Source organism: Cajanus cajan, chromosome 3, assembly GCF_000230855.2.
Source record: "Cajanus cajan strain Asha chromosome 3, NIPB_CcT2T_4, whole genome shotgun sequence".
Taxonomy (NCBI): domain Eukaryota; kingdom Viridiplantae; phylum Streptophyta; class Magnoliopsida; order Fabales; family Fabaceae; genus Cajanus; species Cajanus cajan.
Window position 1 is genome coordinate 5,366,643 of NC_138519.1, and position 19,971 is coordinate 5,386,613.

A 19,971-nucleotide genomic window follows, 5' to 3' on the forward strand; every position below is an offset into this window, starting at 1 on the left:
GGAGAGGCATCACAATACTCAAGCGGCAGGGGCCATATTGGAATCCCTGCCAGTCATCCATTCTCTACCCACCAACACAGGGGCACATCAAACATCTCCTGCCCACCAACACAGGGGCACATCAAAACGTCTCCTACCCATCAACCTGGGGGTAGTCTTTCATCTCACAACACCAACAAGAAGATATCAAGTACAAGATCAGTAAGGGTTGCTAGATCCCTAAAACTAGTACAAGATCGCAAAAGGTTGTTAGATCCTCAAAACTAGTACAAGATCAGTAAGGGTTGCTAGATCCCTAAAACTAGTACAAGATCAGTAAGGGTTGCTAGATCCCCAAAACTAGTACAAGATCAGAAAAGGTTGCTAGATCCTCAAAACTAGTACAAGATCGGTAAGGGTTGCTAGATCCCTAAAACTAATACAAGATCAGAAAGGGTTGCTAGATCCCTAAAACTAGTACAAGATCGGTAAGGGTTGCTAGATCCCCAAAACTAGTACAAGATCAGTAAGGGTTACTAGATCCCCAAAACTAGTACAAGATCAGTAAGGGTTGCTAGATCCCTAAAACTAGTACAAGATCGGTAACGGTTGCTAGATCCCCAAAACTAGTACAAGATCGGTAAGGGTTGCTAGACCCTAAAACTAGCAGTGGGCCGGCTGAAGCCCTAAATATCAGTCAAGCTTGGAGAGGCTAAGCTCAGAATATACTCCCATCTTTAACAAGCCACAAATAAAGAAACACACTACCATGAGACAAGCAGAAGCAGTAGGAAGCATCTACATCAAGACCAGAAGCTTAGATGTTTCGGTTTACCATTCTTATCACCCGACGGAGCATATAAACCAACACTCAGTTGCTCTTAGGGACAAGGATATAGGTAAACACCATCTACCCGAAAGAAATGGTGTGGGGGCATCTACACTGCTGAAGTAAAGGAGAAGATTTGGACATACACTACAAAAAAAAAGGATTTTAGCGACCAACAAAATCGGTCGCTAAAATGCTTAAATCGGTCGCTATTTAATTTAGCGACCGAATTAGCGACCGATTTGAAGTGGTTGCAAAAACCCTGGTCGCAAAGTTTTTTAGCGACGGAAATACGGTTGGTCGCTAATTAGCGACTGAATTTTCGGTCGCTAAGTGGTCACTATGATTATGGTCGCCATACCATATGGGGACCAATTTAGTGACTGAATTATACGTCGCTAAATCGGTCGCTAAATGTATAATTTATTTTTTATTTTTTTTAAAATGATTTTCCTTTCCGTCGCTAAGTCGGTCGTTAACATTTTTTTTAAAAAATCATTTTTCATTTCGGTCGCTAAAATCGGTCGCTAAAAATGTTTTTTTTTTTTAAATTGATTTTAATTTTGGTCGCTAAAGTGGTCGCTAAAAATATTTTTTAATAAAAATTTAATTTTAATTTCGGTCGCTAAAGTAGTCGCTAAGTGTTGTTTCTTTTTTATATAATTTAAAGTTTGGTCGCTAAATTTTATTATTTTAAAAAATAATTTTAATTTCGGTCGCTAAATCAGTCGCTAAATATATTTTTATTTTTGAAAAAAAAAATAACTAACTTTTTTACAGTCGCTAAAGTGGTCGCTAAGTATATTTTTATTTTTAGAGACAAAATATTGGTCGCTAAGCTTACTTTATTTTTAGACATGATCGTTAATTTTATAACAGAAATACTATATATTTTATTTTATTTTAATTTTCATTTTGAACCTGTTTAACAATCAAACAATAACACTAAAATTGATAATGCATATATAGTCCTAATATCACAATAAAAGTAATTAAAATATATAATATATAATACAATCTACAAAATCACAACTAATAAAAAGAATCCAAAAAAGAAATGAAATTTAACTGATAACTAATAGTAAAAATCAAATAAAGTATTCTAAACCAGAATTAATATAAAACATCCAAAATAAGTCTTCAAATATACACATCCCTTTTGTGCCTTCTTAAACCTACTTGAGCTTCTAAGAAGCTGATCAATTCACATCCCTTTTGTGCCTGAAAAGTTGCCCAAAGTATAATTTAGAAAGAGTACACAGTAAAGGTAAAGTAAAGCAAAGAAACAAAGATACAAAAAAAAATCCAACTATCCAAGATGGAAAAAGAGAAACATAGCTACAAAACAAATGTACCACCAACCAGAAAATTTTTACTTAAATGTTTACATGAGTCAGAATAAGTCTAATTAGTAAACAATCACTGATGATTGGTTTGTTGGTTGGAGAGGCTGATAGAGTGAGCAATGATGCAGTTGCATACTCCTGCAGATTTGGATTTTGTGATGTGAGGAAACTAACTATCGGCTCTAATGCACCGGCTTCCACAATGTTAATTTTGTTCCTGTTTGTTAGGAATAGGAATGAATTATGTTGAGCCATATTAATTACATAGCAGAAACTTAAACATCATTGAATCTAAAGCATTTGATAAAGGAAGACTAAGTTTTTAGTGCATGTTTAACTGCTTGAATAATCCTTTTATTTTTCCAATTAGATTATCAGATTTTCTTCAATCACAAGCTGGAACATATTAAAACAGGCATCAGATGCAAGATTAACATTAGATCCCCTGATTTACTCTCTTAATCTTATGATGATGGCTAGAGTTTGTAAATAATTAATTCCTTGCTGAAGTTGAATATGAAGATATTTTCTATGATCATAGCTCATTTATGGACCCGACAATCTATCTATTATTAGATAAATTATAAGCCTCAAAATCCCTACCCACCCCAGGACCCAAAAAGAGAGAGAAGGGAAATTTGAATATAGAACACATAAAAGTATGGTCTTCTCTTCTCAAAAGCGTTTAATATAAAAGCTAATTAGGAATCAAAACACAACCCAAAACTAGAAATTTTTGGTTATGCTTTTTTGACTACATGGAAAATCGAGGCGTGAAAATTTTAAATACTTCAAACTTAATGATACAAAAAAGAAGGAAAGAGAGGAAAAGCTTAAATGATTCACATCCCAATATAAAATGTTGGCCACTCTTACAGGCTGAAAGTGAGATATGAAAGTGATTTCACCAGGCAACAATTAGTAAAACCAAAACATTCTATTTTAATATTTTTTTGTCTTTCCGTTCCATCTTTATTTTCCATTCCACCTACAACCACAAGCATAACCTTAATGAAAAGAAGAGTACGAAAGTTGAATAAAGCAATTCGGTGATTGAACACCTAAATCATATCTCATTTGTTTGAATTCTGTTTTCTATTTGCTAACCTGTACAACTTTTTGCAGACTCCTCCTAGCTAATAGTATTTCGCCAACAAATGATATCAGGTTAACTTCATGAAAAGAAGACAAATCTAAAACGTTAAAAAGGTAAAGTGGACCATTTGTACCAAATAAAAACTACCCTACAATTGGATCAGAATCTACTGTTAAAGCATCCAATTATTTCTTGTTAACTAGTTTATGCACGCATCCAATCCATAAGAAACAACGATAAATACAGTATAAAAAAGTGAAAAATATTAAAATTGAAAAGTATGACAAGCAAATACTCAATCATCACCTCAATTTTTCTCTTTTCCTATCATTCTGACTTATTCTGACTCATGTAAAGTTACAAATTACAAATTTACTGAAAAGATACATATGAACAGCACAAGCAGATCAAGTACACATTGACACCTTCACAACAATTAAATCAAAACAAGTAGACAATTGCAAAGCATAAAGCAAGTCCAAGATAAAAAAAAGTGCAGTAACAAAACGAATGATATAAAGACCAAATCAAATATGAAGTATGTATATGATAAAGCCATTGATGCCAGTTGTACTGGGATCAAGAAAGCCCAAGTTTAAGGGGAAAATGTCTAAAGTGTTTCCGTTACCCTCCAGTCAGTGTGCTCTTTTCTCACAACTAAGCTTGTGAGTAGCACAACAATCTTTCAGCTACGAGCTTAACCAGTTAAGTAAAGATTACCAAGAATTTCTTTCTTCAGTTAAGTAACCTTATTAATCATTTTTTAAATAAACAATGAAACACAATAGCTTTCTAAAAAATATTATTAGAAGGTAAGGTAATATATATTGCATTAAAATAAACTAAAATGAAACTTATTTTTCCTTCTTACACAACACAACACTTACTGTGAAATGGAATAAATACAACTTAATACACAAGTAAGCACCAAATTTTAAAGAGTAACTTCTACAACTACAAGTGAAGATATTCATTTACCAATAATATGATGATCGATAAGCAAAATGAACCACCTAAACTTAATGGAGTGTGGTATAATACTTTGCTTCCAGAAGCCTCCTATTTAAGATTTCCACCTTGTTTTTATTCACCAAAACAGATATAATTTCCAAACATAACCAATGCAAACATGAATATGAAAATTAACCCATCCACCTCATCTCTCTCATCCCCAACCACCTAAAGGTAAGCAAAACAATTTCTAGTCACATGCTAATGTACTAAGAATCCCAAAAGCATAGCAAGCAAATTCCAAAAATTAAAATAGGCAAATATGCGTAATACAAGCTCAATCTGCATATCTGTAAAGGCAGTGACATATTTTAGTTTCCAGTAATAGAGAATCTTCAATGGTTTACCTCAACACGTGGCTGTCCAGGAAGCAGCTTTGCAACTGCAGTACCTACCACAGCATGACCAGCCTCATGTCGTGCAACTACAGCCTTCTCACTTCCTCGTAACTTGGCAGTCTTCTTTTCTATGCCCTAAAACAAATAATTTGGAACTAAGAATTTCTTTAGCAACCCGCCTGAATGTAGCATAAACAAGAATTTCTTTCTTTAGTTAAGTAAAGCAACATCAAAATTCAAAGCAGAGCAAAAATGTTGGGAGAAAAAGCAGAGCAAAATGTTTGGAGTCGAACCCCTTTTTCTTTCTCAGCCACCGAATTCCAAGTTCTCAGAATCCCGCCATGGATCTACAGGAGCAGACCGAAATGTTTGGAGTTGAAAATGAGTGACAATGGCTGAAACCCTAGCGGCGCGAATATAAGGAAAGGGAAATATTAGGAGGGAGTGGCGTTTTAAAACCCTTAGCCCTGGGTTGCTCTGAGTTTATGAGCCCGAAAGTAAAAAAAAATTATAAAACATTATAACTCAAATTATAATAAATATTTTAATATTAAATTTATTTTATTTTAAAATTAATTAAATATTTTTATCAAAGAAATTACTATAGATTTTAAATTTTATTTACTATGTTTTATAATAAAAAAAATTTAATATTATATCAAAAGATAATAAAAATTATAACTAAAATCATAATAAAATATAATATTGAAAATTAATTATATTTTATCACTTTTTAATAAAGTGAGTGAATAATAATGAATTAATTAAAATTCTAAAACATATTTTATTTAAAAATATTTTTTTAACAATATAATGACTAAAAGTATTATAATAAATAATAAAATTAAATCTTATAATAGTTATTTTTTTAATGATACTAAATTAAATATTATAATTATTTTACAATAAATTAAAATAAAAAGATAATAAAATATTTGAACTGATAAGGCATTCACATGGATCTTGAAGCCTAGATGTTTCAGTTCACCATCCTTGACAGCTAATAAAGCATACAATCCAACACTCAGTTGCTCCATGGGGCAAGGATATAGGGGACACCGTCTACCCGAAGGAAACAATGTGAAGGTATCTATTGTCAAAACAAGAGTGAAGATCCAAATTTTCACCTCACTATCACAAGAGAAACAATGGAGCTTTTACTCAAAGACTGAAGATCAGGTGTACAGTTTGTCAGCCTTGTTAACCAATAGAGTACGCAACTCCTCTAAAGGGTGAGGACACGAGCAAATACACCTATCCAAGGGAAGCAACGTAGAAGCATCACACAAAGAGACAAAGAGAAGACCCGAACGAAATGTCTACGTCTTTACTTTCCTTTGGAAAAGCAACACATAGCTATTCCAAAGGGCAAGTAAAGAGGGGCAGCTGTAGACACCCAATTTCGTCCGAGGGGCATACAAGAAATGGACGTCTATTATCGAGAAAAGGAGCTCCCAATCATGAAAATAACAGGACATGACATCAGAAGGCTAAAAGCTCAAAAAAGCTGGTTTTAGTAGCCCGGAACGGGCTATTCCAAAACTGGAATGGGTCGTTCCAATTTACAAAAAAGAGCCTAAAACCCTAAACTGGAACGGGCCGTTCCAAAATCGGGACAGGCCGTTCCAGGCTCTTTAAAAAAAAGGCTAAAACATACATTTGGAACGGGCCGTTCCCAAATTGGAACGGGCCGTTCCCAAATTGGAACGGGTCGTTCCAAATAACAAAAAAGGCTTAAATCCTTAATTTGGAACGGGCCATTCCAGAATGGCATTTATGTGTTAAACGCGCCTCTGGAACGGGTCGTTCCGATTTCAGAACGGCCCGTTCCAATGCACTAAATTAACACGTAACGGCCAGATCTAGAACGGGAGTTCCGATTTCAGAACGGGCCGTTCTGGACCCTGTTTGAAGCCTATAAATAGACAGCTTGGGCACATTTCTAAGGGACTCCAAAAATTTCGTTCAGACTCCCTAGAGCACGAAATTTCTCTCTTTTTCTCTCTCCCCCTCTCTTTGTATTTCTTGAGATTTTTGTGAGGCATTGTAGTGTGAAGGGTTGCCAAAAAGCACCCAAATCTCCATCTTTGAAGATTAATAGAGCTCGTTCAAGAGGTATTTCAACTAATTTTCTTCTCTTTCTTTTATTTCTTATTTTTAATAAATATTATTTATAATAAAAATAATCATGTAGACATTTTAGGATTAATTGTATAATTTAAATTTCAAGCATGTAAATAATTATTAATAAAAGGGGATTTAATATTTATATTATTATTATCATTTATAATGCTAACTTCATCATAGGGTACCAATTAAGGGCGTTGTTGGGGTGCTTAATACCTTCCCTACACGTAACCGACCCCGAACCAAATTCTGGTTATCAAGGCCATTATTGGATTTTTTAAATAAAATCTTTTCTTTTTCCAATGTTTTGAGTAAAACATTGGTGGCGACTCCATGAACTCATTTTTAAAACCATTAATTAAGGATTAGTCTGGTGTCCGGGCATTCCTTAATTGATGAGACTTTTAAAAGGATGTTTAAACCATTAGTCGCGAGATCAGAAATTTTCGGGTTGCGACAGGGTGTGCCTGTGTGTGATTTGGGGTTGAGACTGCTAGTGTCAACGCCCACTTCTGCTTCGGTAGTTGCTTCTGAGCTGTGTGCTAGTTGTCCGACTGTGGTGAATGAGAAGAAGTACAAGGTGAACCTGATTTGTTTAGCTTTTATGGATATTGACATAATCTTAGGGATGGATTTGTTGTCTGCCAATCGCATTCTTATAGATTGTGCCAATAGGAGGTTGATTTTTCCTCAGGTAGAGGATGAGCTGTTGATTTCAGCTGACCAAGCTGAGGCATTGCTGGGAGTTGGAGCAGAGTGTTGTCTTCTGCTTGCTACGTTAAGTGTTGAGACCGAAAGGGTCATTGTTGAAATTGATGTGGTGCGGGATTTTGCTGAGGTGTTCCTGGATGAGGTGCCAGGGTTGCCTCCTGTGAGGGAGATGGAGTTTAGCATTGACTTGGTTCCAGGTGCAGGGCCAGTGTTGGTGGCTCCCTATAGGATGGCTCCTATTGAGCTGGTTGAGCTGAAGAGTCAGTTGGAGGACCTGCTGGAGAAGCAGTTGGTGCGGCCGAGTGTATCGCCGTGGGGTGCTCCTGTGTTGTTGGTAAAGAAGAAGGATGGAGGTAGTCGACTGTGTGTTGATTACCGGCAGTTGAACAAGTTGACCATTAAGAACAAATATCCATTTCCCCGGATAGATGACTTGATGGATCAACTGAGGGGAGCATCGGTGTTTTCTAAAATTGACTTGAGGTCAGGCTATCACCAGATCAGGGTGAAGGAGGGTGACATACCGAAGACTGCCTTCAGGACTAGGTATGGTCACTATGAGTATGTTGTGATGCCGTTTGGTATCACCAACGCCCCTGTAGTGTTCATGGATTACATGAATAGGATCTTCCGGCCGTTCTTGGATAAGTTTGTTGTGGTGTTCATTGATGACATCTTGATTTATTCAAGAAACCCGGAGGAGCATGGTGAGCACTTGAGGTTGGTGCTGGAGATTTTGAAGGCGAAGCAGTTGTATGCTAAGTTTTCAAAATGTGAGTTCTGGTTGGATGAGGTGAAGTTCTTGGGACATGTGATCTCAGCTGAGGGGATTTTTGTTGATCCGGCTAAGGTGGAGTCGGTGTTGCAGTGGGAGCGTCCAAGAATTGTCACGGATATTAGGAGTTTTGTGGGTTTGGCAGGTTACTATAGGAGGTTCATTAAGGGATTCTCCAAGATAGTGGCACCTTTAACCCAGTTAACGAGGAAAGAGCAGCCGTTCATATGGACAGATGCCTGTGAGCGGAGTTTTGATGAGCTGAAGAGGAGGTTGACTACTTCTCCAATGCTGGTGTTGCCGGATTCTGGTGAACCTTTGGATGTGTACTGTGATGCTTCTCACCAGGGTCTGGGGTGCGTGCTGATGCAAAATAGGAAAGTGGTGGCATATGCTTCAAGGCAGCTGAAGAATCATAAGAAGAATTATCCCACTCATGACTTGGAGTTAGCAGCGGTGGTGTTTGCCTTGAAGATATGGAGATATTATTTGTATGGTGCTCGGTTCAGTGTTTTCAGTGATCACAAGAGTCTGAAGTACTTGTTTGATCAGAGGGAGCTGAACATGAGGCAGAGGTGGTGGATGGAGTTTCTGAAGGATTACAATTTCCAGTTGATGTATCATCCTGGTAAGGCCAATATTGTGGCAGATGCGCTGAGTAGGAAATCCATCCACATGTCTAGTATGATGGTGAAGGAGCTGGAGCTGGTTGAGGAGTTCAGAGATCTGAATCTCCATGTGGAGTTAGCTCAGGATCACATTAGTTGTGGGATGCTTACCATAACTAGTGAGTTCTTGAGGCAGGTTGGAAAAAAGCAATTGCAAGACGTCGAGTTGGTGAAACTTCTTGGGTTGCTGGGTACCGAGAAGGCTGTTGATTTTGAGCTGGGAGAAGATGGAATCTTGAGGTTAGGGCAGAATTTGCCTACCTCAAGATGTTGAACTGAAGAGAGTTGTACTGGAGGAAGGCCACAAAAGCAGACTTAGCATACATCCTGGTATGACTAAGATGTACCAAGACCTCAAGAAGACTTTCTGGTGGTCTGGTATGAAGAGAGAGATAGTTGAATATGTGGCGGCCTGTCTGACTTTTCAGAAGGCGAAGGTTGAGCATCAAAAGCCAAGTGGGTTGATGTAGCAAATTGAGATTCCAGAATGGAAGTGGGATAATATCACTATGGACTTCATCGTCGGGTTGCCTAGGTCAGCTAGGAATAGTGATGTTATCTCGGTGATTGTTGATCGGTTGACCAAGTGTGCACATTTCTTGCCTGTCAACATCGAGTGGTCCTTGGAGAATCTGACGCAGATGTATGTGAGGGAGATAGTACGGTTGCACGGGGTGCCTTCCAGTATTATTTCTGACCGGGATCCGAGGTTCACTTCCGGATTTTGGCAGAGCCTACATCAAGCCTTAGGCACGAAGCTGAAGCTGAGTTTTGCTTATCATCCGCAGACGGATGGTCAGTCAGAGAGGACAATCCAGTCCTTGGAGGATTTGCTGAGGGCTTGTGTGTTAGACCACTTGGGTAGCTAGGAGGAGGTCCTACCGCTAGTGGAGTTCACGTACAATAATAGCTTTCATGCTAGTATTGGGATGACGCCGTTTGAAGCCTTGTATGGCAAGAGATGTAGGATTCCTCTGTGCTGGTATCAGGATGGTGAGACAATGGTTTGGGGCCGGAGCTGATCCTACAGACTACTGAAAAGGTGAAGATAATTCAGGAGAAGATGAGGACTGCTCAAAGTAGGCAGAAATCATATGCTGATAAAAGGCGTAAGCCTTTGAAGTTTGCCGAGGGAGAGCATGTGTTTCTGAAGGTGACCCCGACTTCTGGTGTGGGTAGAGCGCTGAAGGCTCGGAAGTTGACATCGAGGTTTGTGGGTCCCTATCAGATCATACAGCGTGTGGGTTCGGTTACTTATCGGTTGGATTTGCCACCGTCTCTTTCAAACCTACACCATGTATTTCATGTATCCCAGCTGAGGAAGTATGTGCATGACCCGAGTCATGTGATGGAGCTGGATGATGTACAAGTAAAGCAGAACCTGACCTTTGAGAAGTTGCCAATAGCTGTGGTTGATCATAAGCTGAAGGAGTTGAGGGGCAAGTCCATTACTCTGGTAAAGGTTTTGTGGGATGCAGCTACTGGTGAGGCTACTTGGGAGGTGGAGCAGTAGTGCAAGGAACGGTATCGGTTTCTTTTCCTGAGTAAGTCTGTTTTCGGGGACGAAAACTCTTGTTGTTGGGGAGGTTGTGAGACCCCATTTCTTTCTTCTTCCTCACTACTCTATTTTTCCTCAGTCTAATTGTTGCTTGTTTCTTCCTTCTTGGGTGAGCTAGGTGCTGAGTAGCTGGTGATCTTGCGGAGACTTCCCCTCCTTCACTTCTTCTTTCCCTCAAGCTTGTTCTTCCGCTCCGTTCAAGCTCTTTTTCACTATTCTTCTCCGTTCAAGTTTCTCGGAGCTCGGATTTTTTCGCACCAAGGTAAGGGAGGCTAGGATTCATGCAGGTTGTACGAAATTGAGTTTAGAACTCATTGATGGTTTGATGATTTGATGATTGTTGGCTGTTTTTGAGGAAAAATGGGTTTTCGGGGTTTCGGGGTTATGATGAAAAAATTTGGGGTTTTTGATGATGGATGGATGCATGTTGTAAAAGCTGGTATTTTCGGGTTGTTTGATGAAAATGTGGTACTTTGAACCGTTTGCATGTGGATTTTCTATAAGTTTTTGCAGGTTTTGGGGCAAAATTTTGAACTTGATAGGTTGCTGCTGAGCCTCGCGCTGAGCGCGGTTCTTCGTGTCGGGCGCGTGACCACCTGGGGGCTCCTTTTTTACAAGCCCGCCAGGCGCAAAGATGTGTGCGTCGGGCGAGCTTGAGAAGGTGAGCCTCTGGTTGGCCCACGCCGGGTGAGTTAGGGATCGCGCCGAGCGCACAGGCAGTATGTGACTTGTTTTTGGGTGGTGGTTCTGCGCTGAGCGCGACACTAGTCGCACTGGGCACGAGACTCCTTGGGATTCTCTGCCAATAGGGCGTTGAGCACAATTCAAATTGCGCTGGGCGCGAGACCAAAGGGAGGTCTCTGCCTTCCCCGCACTGGGCGCGGGCCTAGGCACGCTGAGCGCGTGAGACTCCATAGAGTCTCTGCCTGGCAAGCATTGGGCGCAATTCTAAATTGCGCCAGGCACGTGAGGGGTCATGCCGGGCGCAAGCAGTCTTGCGCTAGGCGCGTTGGCCCCTGGTGCCCTCTGGATGTGCCACGCCGGGCGCAACCATGGGTGCGCCGGGCGCGCATGGGAATGTTGAATTGATGTGCTATTAGCTGTTAAACTTTGCTGAAATTACTGAGGAAGGTTGTTTTATGCTGAACTAAGATGAAATAGATGTATAATGCTGTGCTGAGCTGGGTTGTTATTGATGATTTTAAATGTTGTATTATAATTGATGAATATTACTGTGCTCTAGAATGATGAGCTGAGTTGTGAGTAGTAGGCTGTGTTGAATACTACTAGCCGTGTTGTATGCTGATTTACTATGCTGTGCCGAGAAATGTTGAGTTGTATGCTGTGTTTGGCCACTATGGTGGTGTTGTTCTAGCCGCTATGTAGGTGATGTTATTAGCCACTATCGTGGTGCTGTTATAGCCACTAAGTCGGTGCTGTTATTGCTGCTAAGAGGTGCTGATGTTGCTGAATTGCTATGGTGTAATATAAGCTGTGCGGATATGCTGATAGCTGTAGCTGTTTTCTATCATATTGTTATATATGTATGTTGATTTCTTTACACTAGCTTACCCTTTGTTGTTTCCATGATGTTTGGACTGTGATGATCATACTATGTATGGGAGCAGATCAGGGATAGGTTGGTGGCTGATGGTGAGTCTGTAGCGGGCAGGCGGAGTTGATCCTTTAGATCTTTTGTTGTTTAGCTACCCAGTAGTGTAGCCTTTGATGTATTTTGTACACTTTAACTCTATCCAGACTTGGATCGTGTATATGTATATATTCTAGACCCTATATGTATACACTTGTTCCTTTCTGTGTGGTGTTTCTAGTGTGTTGTGCCGTGTGTAGTGACTAGTCGGGTCGTTACATAGGATATTATTCTCTACTTTCAGTTATATATATTATGAGACTTTTTAGTTGTGTATTCTTATATATATAATTGTTTAGTAGTGATATTTTATTTTATACTTGTATCTAGATGCTATAGACAGTGTGAGACCTGGCGGATCGTTACATAATTTTTATAAAGTATTTTTTTAATTGTATTTTTCTAAAATTTAAAGTCATTACTTTTTTTTCCTAATGATTATTTTATGTACATATATAATAATTATTTTAAGGGCATATAAAATAATTTAGAAGCGTCACATAAGGATAAAATATCTCACACAATCAACAGTGTCACGGTCACATAATTTTTTAATGAACATATAAATAATTAAAAATAGTCATATAATAATAAAGACTAAAACAATAATTATGAATTTTAGAGAGATAAAAAAAGTAATAAAAAAATTTTACATGAACAAAAAATAAAACATGTTTATTTTGCATGAATTAAAAATATATTTATTTCTTTTATTTTATATACAAACATTATTAGAATTTATTCTTTCTTGTTCTTATAATAATACATTTTTAACCAAATTACATAGACAAATATGAATAATTATATTAGTTAATTTTAATAATTTATAAAATAAAATTATAATATATCAATTTTATCTTTCTTTTTTATCATTAAATTTTCATAGGAGAGATAGAGATATTACTTCACATTGATGTTTATATACTAATACAAATAAAATTGATAAATAATAATTAAATAATTAAAAAAAATAAAAGAAAATATTTGCTTATCAAATTATTATCCGACAATAAAAGATACAGAGTATCACAATCTTTAATGATGAGACAAAGAATTAAAAATAAAATTAATATTTTATAAAAAAATTATAAAATATCTTATAAAAATCACTATTTGATTCTAAAATGTATCTTATAATAAAGACAGAAGAAAGTAATATTTTATTATATTAAATTGAATAAACAATATAAATATCAATAATTATTATCTAGTCATTAAAAAACTATTGCACGTGATGATTTAATTATTTTTTTAAAATTATTTTAATAATAACTTTTAATCAATGAATAATATAAAAAGTTATGCCTTTTTTTGTTCTGCTACGAGTAAAAAAAAAACAGAAGCTTAGTTTATTGCCCTTTTAAAATTTATACTTACTTAAAAACTAGTCGAGTTGAAACAACGAACTCTACATAAAAAATTTACTAAGTCTGTGATAATAAATTAATATATTTTACATCGATAGAAAAAGCGTTTGGTAATATATATATATATATATATATATATATATATATATATATATATATATATATATATATATATATATTATATTCTTTCAGAAAAAAAATAAAAGAATATGTATAATGTCTTCTAAAGATAACTATTCGTATAATTAACAGTAGAATAGACTTATTTAATTTAAAATATTTTTATTTTTAATTTTATAAATAGTCGTAGAATTTGCTTTTTAGTCTTAAAATTTGTAGAAAACTAATAAAAAGAATATTTTAATTATTTATAAAAATAATTATAAATAACTACTGAACTCATGACTTAACTATTGTACATAATTATTTTGTAGTAATTTTATATTCGAACCCTAGTATGGATAAAAAAAATTCATAGTAATTTTACTTGACTTAGATGACAAAATGTAATTATAAATTATAAATTAATACTAAAATTCATAATTTACTATACATGCATTTGTATAAGTTCTATTGAAATTTAACCATTATATTTTTAATCTATAACTAATTCATAATGATGTATACGTTATCTTTTTGAAGTATGTATAACTACAAGAAAATGACCTATATTTATGAATGTTTTGTTCTTATATAAACGAATACGTGTAAAATAAAAGTTACTTCTACCTATAAATAGTGTAAATAAATTCAGATACTTATATTTATAATTATTTGGTACAAGTAAAACCTAAAATGTCATTGTTATATAATCTGCATAATATATGGATAGATCATTTATCAATATAAAATAAATATTTATTTATAAATTTTTAACTTTTTAGTGTTATTTTTATCATTCATAAGTAAATTTTTTGTTTAGTGTATTTAGCATCCTTTGTCTAGAATGACTTGATAAATTTGAAATGGCATGGCGAAATAGTACGTATAGTAACTTCTTCTCACAAATGTCGCACCAAGTTGCATGATGTAAACAATTTATCACTTCATATTGGTACATGTTACAAAAAAGGAAAGGTGTTCCTCACGAACATTGAACACAGTTGCCAAAACACACATCCAAATTAACTAGGTACATGCATGCTTGCCGTTAAAAAGAAAAAGACAAATTAATTTTGGAGACATGATCCGCAGGTAATAAGGTACAACTTATTCAACACTGAATTCTCAACATCTTAATAACCACGTTTGGGTAACCGTTTTGACCCTCACAAAAGCACGTCGAGAGCAAAAGTTGTAAAAGTACGTTTGACACCCCTCAACGAATTTCCAACGGTAATCCAAACAGAACCTTAAGCATAAGCAGGTTCGCCTGAAGAAGCGGGAAGACACTCAAAAGTTGGATAAAAATGCCTCTCATCAATCACGTTTTGAACACTAATCCTTGGGTTGCTTACAAAGAAGGCCTCCAAACTCGCAGCCACAAGATCACACTTCACTTGGCAAGACTCTTTGGTGTGTGCACCCGCATGAGGCGACAAAACAACGTTATCTAACGCAAAAAGCTCGTTTGGAACACTAGGTTCGTTCTCAAACACGTCCAAACCCGCACCTCCTATTTCCCCTTCCATCAAACAATGCACCAATTCCTTTTCATCGATCAAGGGTCCTCGTCCCACGTTCACGATTACCCCATCTTTTCCCAATGCCAACATCACTTCCCTATTGATTATGTGTCGTGTTTGTTTGGTTAAGGGACAACACACCACTAGGGCGTCGCAATTAGTGGCGAGGTCAACAACGTTAGAATAGTAATGGTAGGGCACAAATGGCTTCTCGTTCCTTGAATGGTACATAACTTTGCAATCAAAGGCCTCTAGCCTTTTCCCAACTTCCCCTCCAATGCTTCCCAATCCAACAATCCCAACTCTCTTGCCACCAAGCTGAAACGTACACAAACAACATGCAATACAAACCAGTTAATGTTTACGCTTTCAATCTTTATTGTATTTTATTTTTACACTTTACAATGCTAACTTAATTAGAACTCCATGCATATAAACTTGTAATTAAAACCGGTCAATTTTCCTTACTTACTCAACTATTAACTCAATCGATGAAAAATAGGTTAACCTACTCGCTTAATTAAATGGGTTGAAAAATCCGATATGTCTTGTTTGTTAACGGAGTTGATAAATCAACCAACTTAATAGTTGTTATTTTCTTTATATATAATAGTTATCTAAAATTAAATAAATTAACTAATTTTTTTAATAGTAATTTATCTAGAAACAATAAGTCAAATCAAATCAAATAAATCATAGAAATAATTAATGTGATTATCTACACTAAGTTAATGTGTACATATATAATTTTATGTACTATAATACCAAACATAGGGTTAAAATGATGAAAATTAATACTACTATTTTATTTAAATCTTATAATAATGTGATGCCTATTGCAAAAAATAAATAAATAACATAATATAATAAGGAAATGTACTTATAAAAAAAAAAGTTTGCATGCCACAACTCATCTTTAACTTGTTTTTTGGGAAGTCAAAATTATAAGGTGAGCTCTGAATTAGAAACCTCAAACTACGTCGCACCACAAAAAAAAAAAAAAAAAAAAAAAAAACGGAAGTTAGACAAGTTGATCTGTTGGATCGAACTTTTGCCACCTTTTTTTTAGAGAACTATTTTGCCTCCCTTAATGGATTAAAAAATATTTTCCATTCAATCATAAGATACAAGGTAAACACTTTTCCTATTTAAATTATTATTTTTATTATGACTAATATATAATTTAATTGAAATTAATTCTTTAATTTTTTTTCAATTAATATTCTTTATAGTCTTTTTCATGATTAATTCATTTACCTTAAAACTTGATATTATTTATTTTTGATTAAAAATATTCACAAATTAAACCGATTAAGATATTTTAAATCTCTTAAAAAAATTATAAAATTCCAAAACTTTCCTTTTTATTTTCGAAAAAATCCAAATTACATCACGTCTTGTTAAATCTCGTAACTAACGAATGTGCTGCACATGGCAGATTATTGTGTTATTAATGACTTTTATACCTTGCTTTTGCACGCATGTGCTTAAGCTACTTATTGTTTCTCCAATTTTAATGAAAAATACACGTGCAGATAAATGGACAAAGACAATTAAAAAAAAAAATTAAGCAAACTAAACGCACGTATCAAAACTATAGGAATATTTAAGTAAATCAACACAAACACGTACTTATATTTTGCGATAACAGCGAAATTTACTAGATTTAAACACAAACCCTAGGTTGTATAGTTGAGTTTTAGATAGTTTGTATTTATACCATGATTTAATAAGTGCAAGCATCATTGTTGAAATTGTATGTTGATTTAAGTTCAACCTTCATCCTTGACATTATATGCTAAGAAAGATTCAAAGATGAAGCACGCACAAAACAAACGTACGATGTAACACGAAGGAATAAGTACCTTAGGAGCCATAGTAAAATTCAAAGGTTTAGAAGCAACACATCTCCTAACACGACGATTATTAGCGGAAATTTTGTATAGTACGTCAATCAGCAATCCTATAGCCATGTCTGCGACATCATCGGCAGCTAGACTGCCGATACTGACAACCTGAATGCCGCATCTACGACATTCAGAAAGGTCAATGTGGTCCATTCCGGCAGTGGTTGTGAGAACAAATCCCACCGCCGGAAGAAGACCGAGGATATCGGCAGTAAGAGCTTGACGAGGGTCACAGAGAATGGCACGAATAGAAGAAGGGGCAACATTTTTGGTGGCTAGGAATTGAAGGAGAGGGAGCTTAGAGGAAAATGCTTTAAGGAAGATGTACTTGTGAGAGTTTAGTGTTTCGAATGCTGGGAATATGGATGGAAGGCCCAAGACAAGGAGTGGTTGAAGCTCCATATATGTTATTGGATTGTATGAGCAATTAATTCCCACACACTCTAGTTGTCTTGAGATCATGCATAATTGCCCTTTTATAGTATCATGTTGTGAGGAATTATGTTACATGGGCATACACACCGACACATGCTTTTCAAACCGACTTAATAATTTCATGGGGCGTATCTCATCGATTTATTAAATCTCACGCGCGATTTGTTACAGTGGTAGTGATTGCAACTAAACAAATCAGTTTCGCAAGAAAAATATGGGCAATAATGAGGATAAATTATTAGTTAATATGTATATATAATTTATTTTAATTTTTATAATTTTACTTATTTTATCTTTTAGTCTTTATAGTTTAAAACAGTTTTTTTAATCTTTATATTTTTCAATTCTTTTTAGCTTTTATATTTACATTTTTTTAATTATTTTAGTTTCTATGATTAATTTTTTGTAACATTGTGTGTTTTGTGTTGATATAATAAAGGTTTTCAATTTTGTGAGAGTAAAAAAAAATGTCTTAACAATGGCTGACACAAGTGAAGGTACCAAAAAGCATAGTATAGAGGCCTAATTTAGAACAATTTCAGCAAAATAAATTTGATATCAGACACACAAAGTTGAATTAATATTTTTGTCATGTCAACACATTACAAAAGAATTAATGATATTGACTAAAACGATTAAAAAAATTTATAAGTATAGAGACTAAAAAAATTGTCTTAAATTATAAGGACTTAAAAGGATTGAAAAAGATAAGTATAGGGCTAAAAAAGTTTATTTTAAAATTTAGGGTTAAAAGGTAAAGTGAGTGAAACTATGGGGACTTAAAAAGTATTTTAACCAAAAAATAATTAATATAGTCAGTGTGCTACCATCTCCCCTACATGCATAATTAAATAAATATAATGATTATTAAGGGAGAATATCATACTTGAATTAATAACTTCAAACAAGGTAAAGAGTATCACATTCAAAATTCAAAAACTACTAAACTAAATACCTAGCTATTACAATATTTTAGAGAATATACATTTTCTTAAAACATAAAACATAAACATATTCCCAGATCCCCAATATCACAATCCCTTCAATCAATTATACTCCTCCAAAAAGGAAGTCTCCTACAAACACATATTAAACTTCTACAAAAAATAGGGAAAATGATGACATATCTCACTCCGACTATCAGTGTATAATAAGGTCAAGTAGTCACACATAAATAATATATATATATAACAAATAATCATATTTTTCATCAATCGATACGATTATAATAAGACAGTAATTTAAACCACACAACTCATTTTATATTTAATCTCATCATAATATAAGTCAAATACAGTTTAAACACAAGCAATATGTTATGATTATACATAGACTAGACTCTCCTAAACTATATGCATGTGGTGCTAGTAAAAACACTTTTCCCTACCTGAAGGTTGAGTAGTCCAGGAATACATGTCAAGTTAAGTCATCATGGCACTATCACTAGAAAGATATACTATTAGGATCTCGTTGAGATATGCCCCATTCACACTGGGCAAGACTAAGACTTCTCAAACCAAGTTATTCCCAATGACGACTAATCCCTAAGGTTTTACATAAAGGAGTCTTCCTTAATAGTGTATTTCGCATTGTACTCATCACAAAATACATATGCACATGATGCATGACAAACAAGACTCAATGCATTTACAACATAAAATCACATATCACTTTACATTTCACACTTCATCACTTATCACATTATAAGTCATAACACTTCACATTTCATTACTTATCACATTATAATTTGTAACATTTCACACTTTATCACTAATCACTTTATCATTTCATAATTCATCACTTATCACAATTGCTTATATACACAAATTATTGTCACATACACACACATAAGGATTAAGTCCACAAATAAGCCACGAGCCTTTGGAAGGAATCATGCCTAACATGATCCTCCTTGTGCCCGACAATATACATCTAGAGGACCTCTAGAGCTCTCATGTCCTTGATATAATAAAGGTTTTCAATTTTGTGAGAGTAAAAAAAATGTCTTAACAATGGCTGACACAAGTGACGGTACCAAAAAGCATAGTATAGAGGCCTAATTTAGAACAATTTCAGCAAAATAAATTTGATATCAGACACACAAAGTTGAATTAATATTTTTGTCATGTCAACACATTACAAAAGAATTAATGATATTGACTAAAACGATTAAAAAAATTTATAAGTATAGAGACTAAAAAAATTGTCTTAAATTATAAGGACTTAAAAGGATTGAAAAAGATAAGTATAGGGCTAAAAAAGTTTATTTTAAAATTTAGGGTTAAAAGGTAAAGTGAGTGAAACTATGGGGACTTAAAAAGTATTTTAACCAAAAAATAATTAATATAGTCAGTGTGCTACCATCTCCCCTACATGCATAATTAAATAAATATAATGATTATTAAGGGAGAATATCATACTTGAATTAATAACTTCAAACAAGGTAAAGAGTATCACATTCAATAATACTACGCTCACACCTGGTGTCAATAATACCACTAGTATTTCGAGCTTCCATGCCCGACAAGACCCAACCAACACGCCCAAC

General features: G+C 35.0%; 1 protein-coding gene and 1 long non-coding RNA gene across 4 annotated transcripts; both read right to left on the minus strand.

The window, feature by feature from the left end:
• Positions 1–919: 919 nt before the first annotated feature.
• LOC145955474 (uncharacterized) lies at positions 920–5,478 on the minus strand. Of its 3 annotated transcripts, none has more exons than XR_014432093.1 (4): positions 4,893–5,477; positions 4,609–4,778; positions 2,197–2,371; positions 920–2,029 (listed from the first exon to the last, which is right to left on the minus strand). It is a non-coding gene; the product is annotated as an uncharacterized LOC145955474 (long non-coding RNA). The 3 variants fall into 3 exon arrangements; XR_014432092.1 differs by having other exon boundaries at positions 922–2,029; positions 2,197–3,326; positions 4,609–4,734; positions 4,893–5,478; XR_014432091.1 differs by having other exon boundaries at positions 923–2,029; positions 2,197–3,326; positions 4,893–5,478.
• Positions 5,479–14,466: 8,988 nt separating this feature from the next.
• Positions 14,467–17,451, minus strand: LOC109802324 (glyoxylate/hydroxypyruvate reductase HPR3). The gene is made up of 2 exons (XM_020363645.3): positions 16,947–17,451; positions 14,467–15,399 (listed from the first exon to the last, which is right to left on the minus strand). Exons 1-2 carry the CDS (start codon positions 17,448–17,450, stop codon positions 14,809–14,811), a joined length of 1,095 nt encoding a protein of 364 aa, XP_020219234.2. The 5' UTR covers position 17,451; the 3' UTR covers positions 14,467–14,808.
• Between the last annotated feature and the right edge of the window lie 2,520 nt (positions 17,452–19,971).

Excerpts from the sequence above, each read along its gene's own strand:
- LOC109802324 (XM_020363645.3), bottom strand. The coding sequence starts at position 17,450 with ATGATCTCAAGACAACTAGAGTGTGTGGGAATTAATTGCTCATACAAT. Across the intron at positions 15,400-16,946 it reads ATTTTACTATGGCTCCTAAG|CTTGGTGGCAAGAGAGTTGG; the intron begins GTACTTATTCCT and ends TGTACGTTTCAG.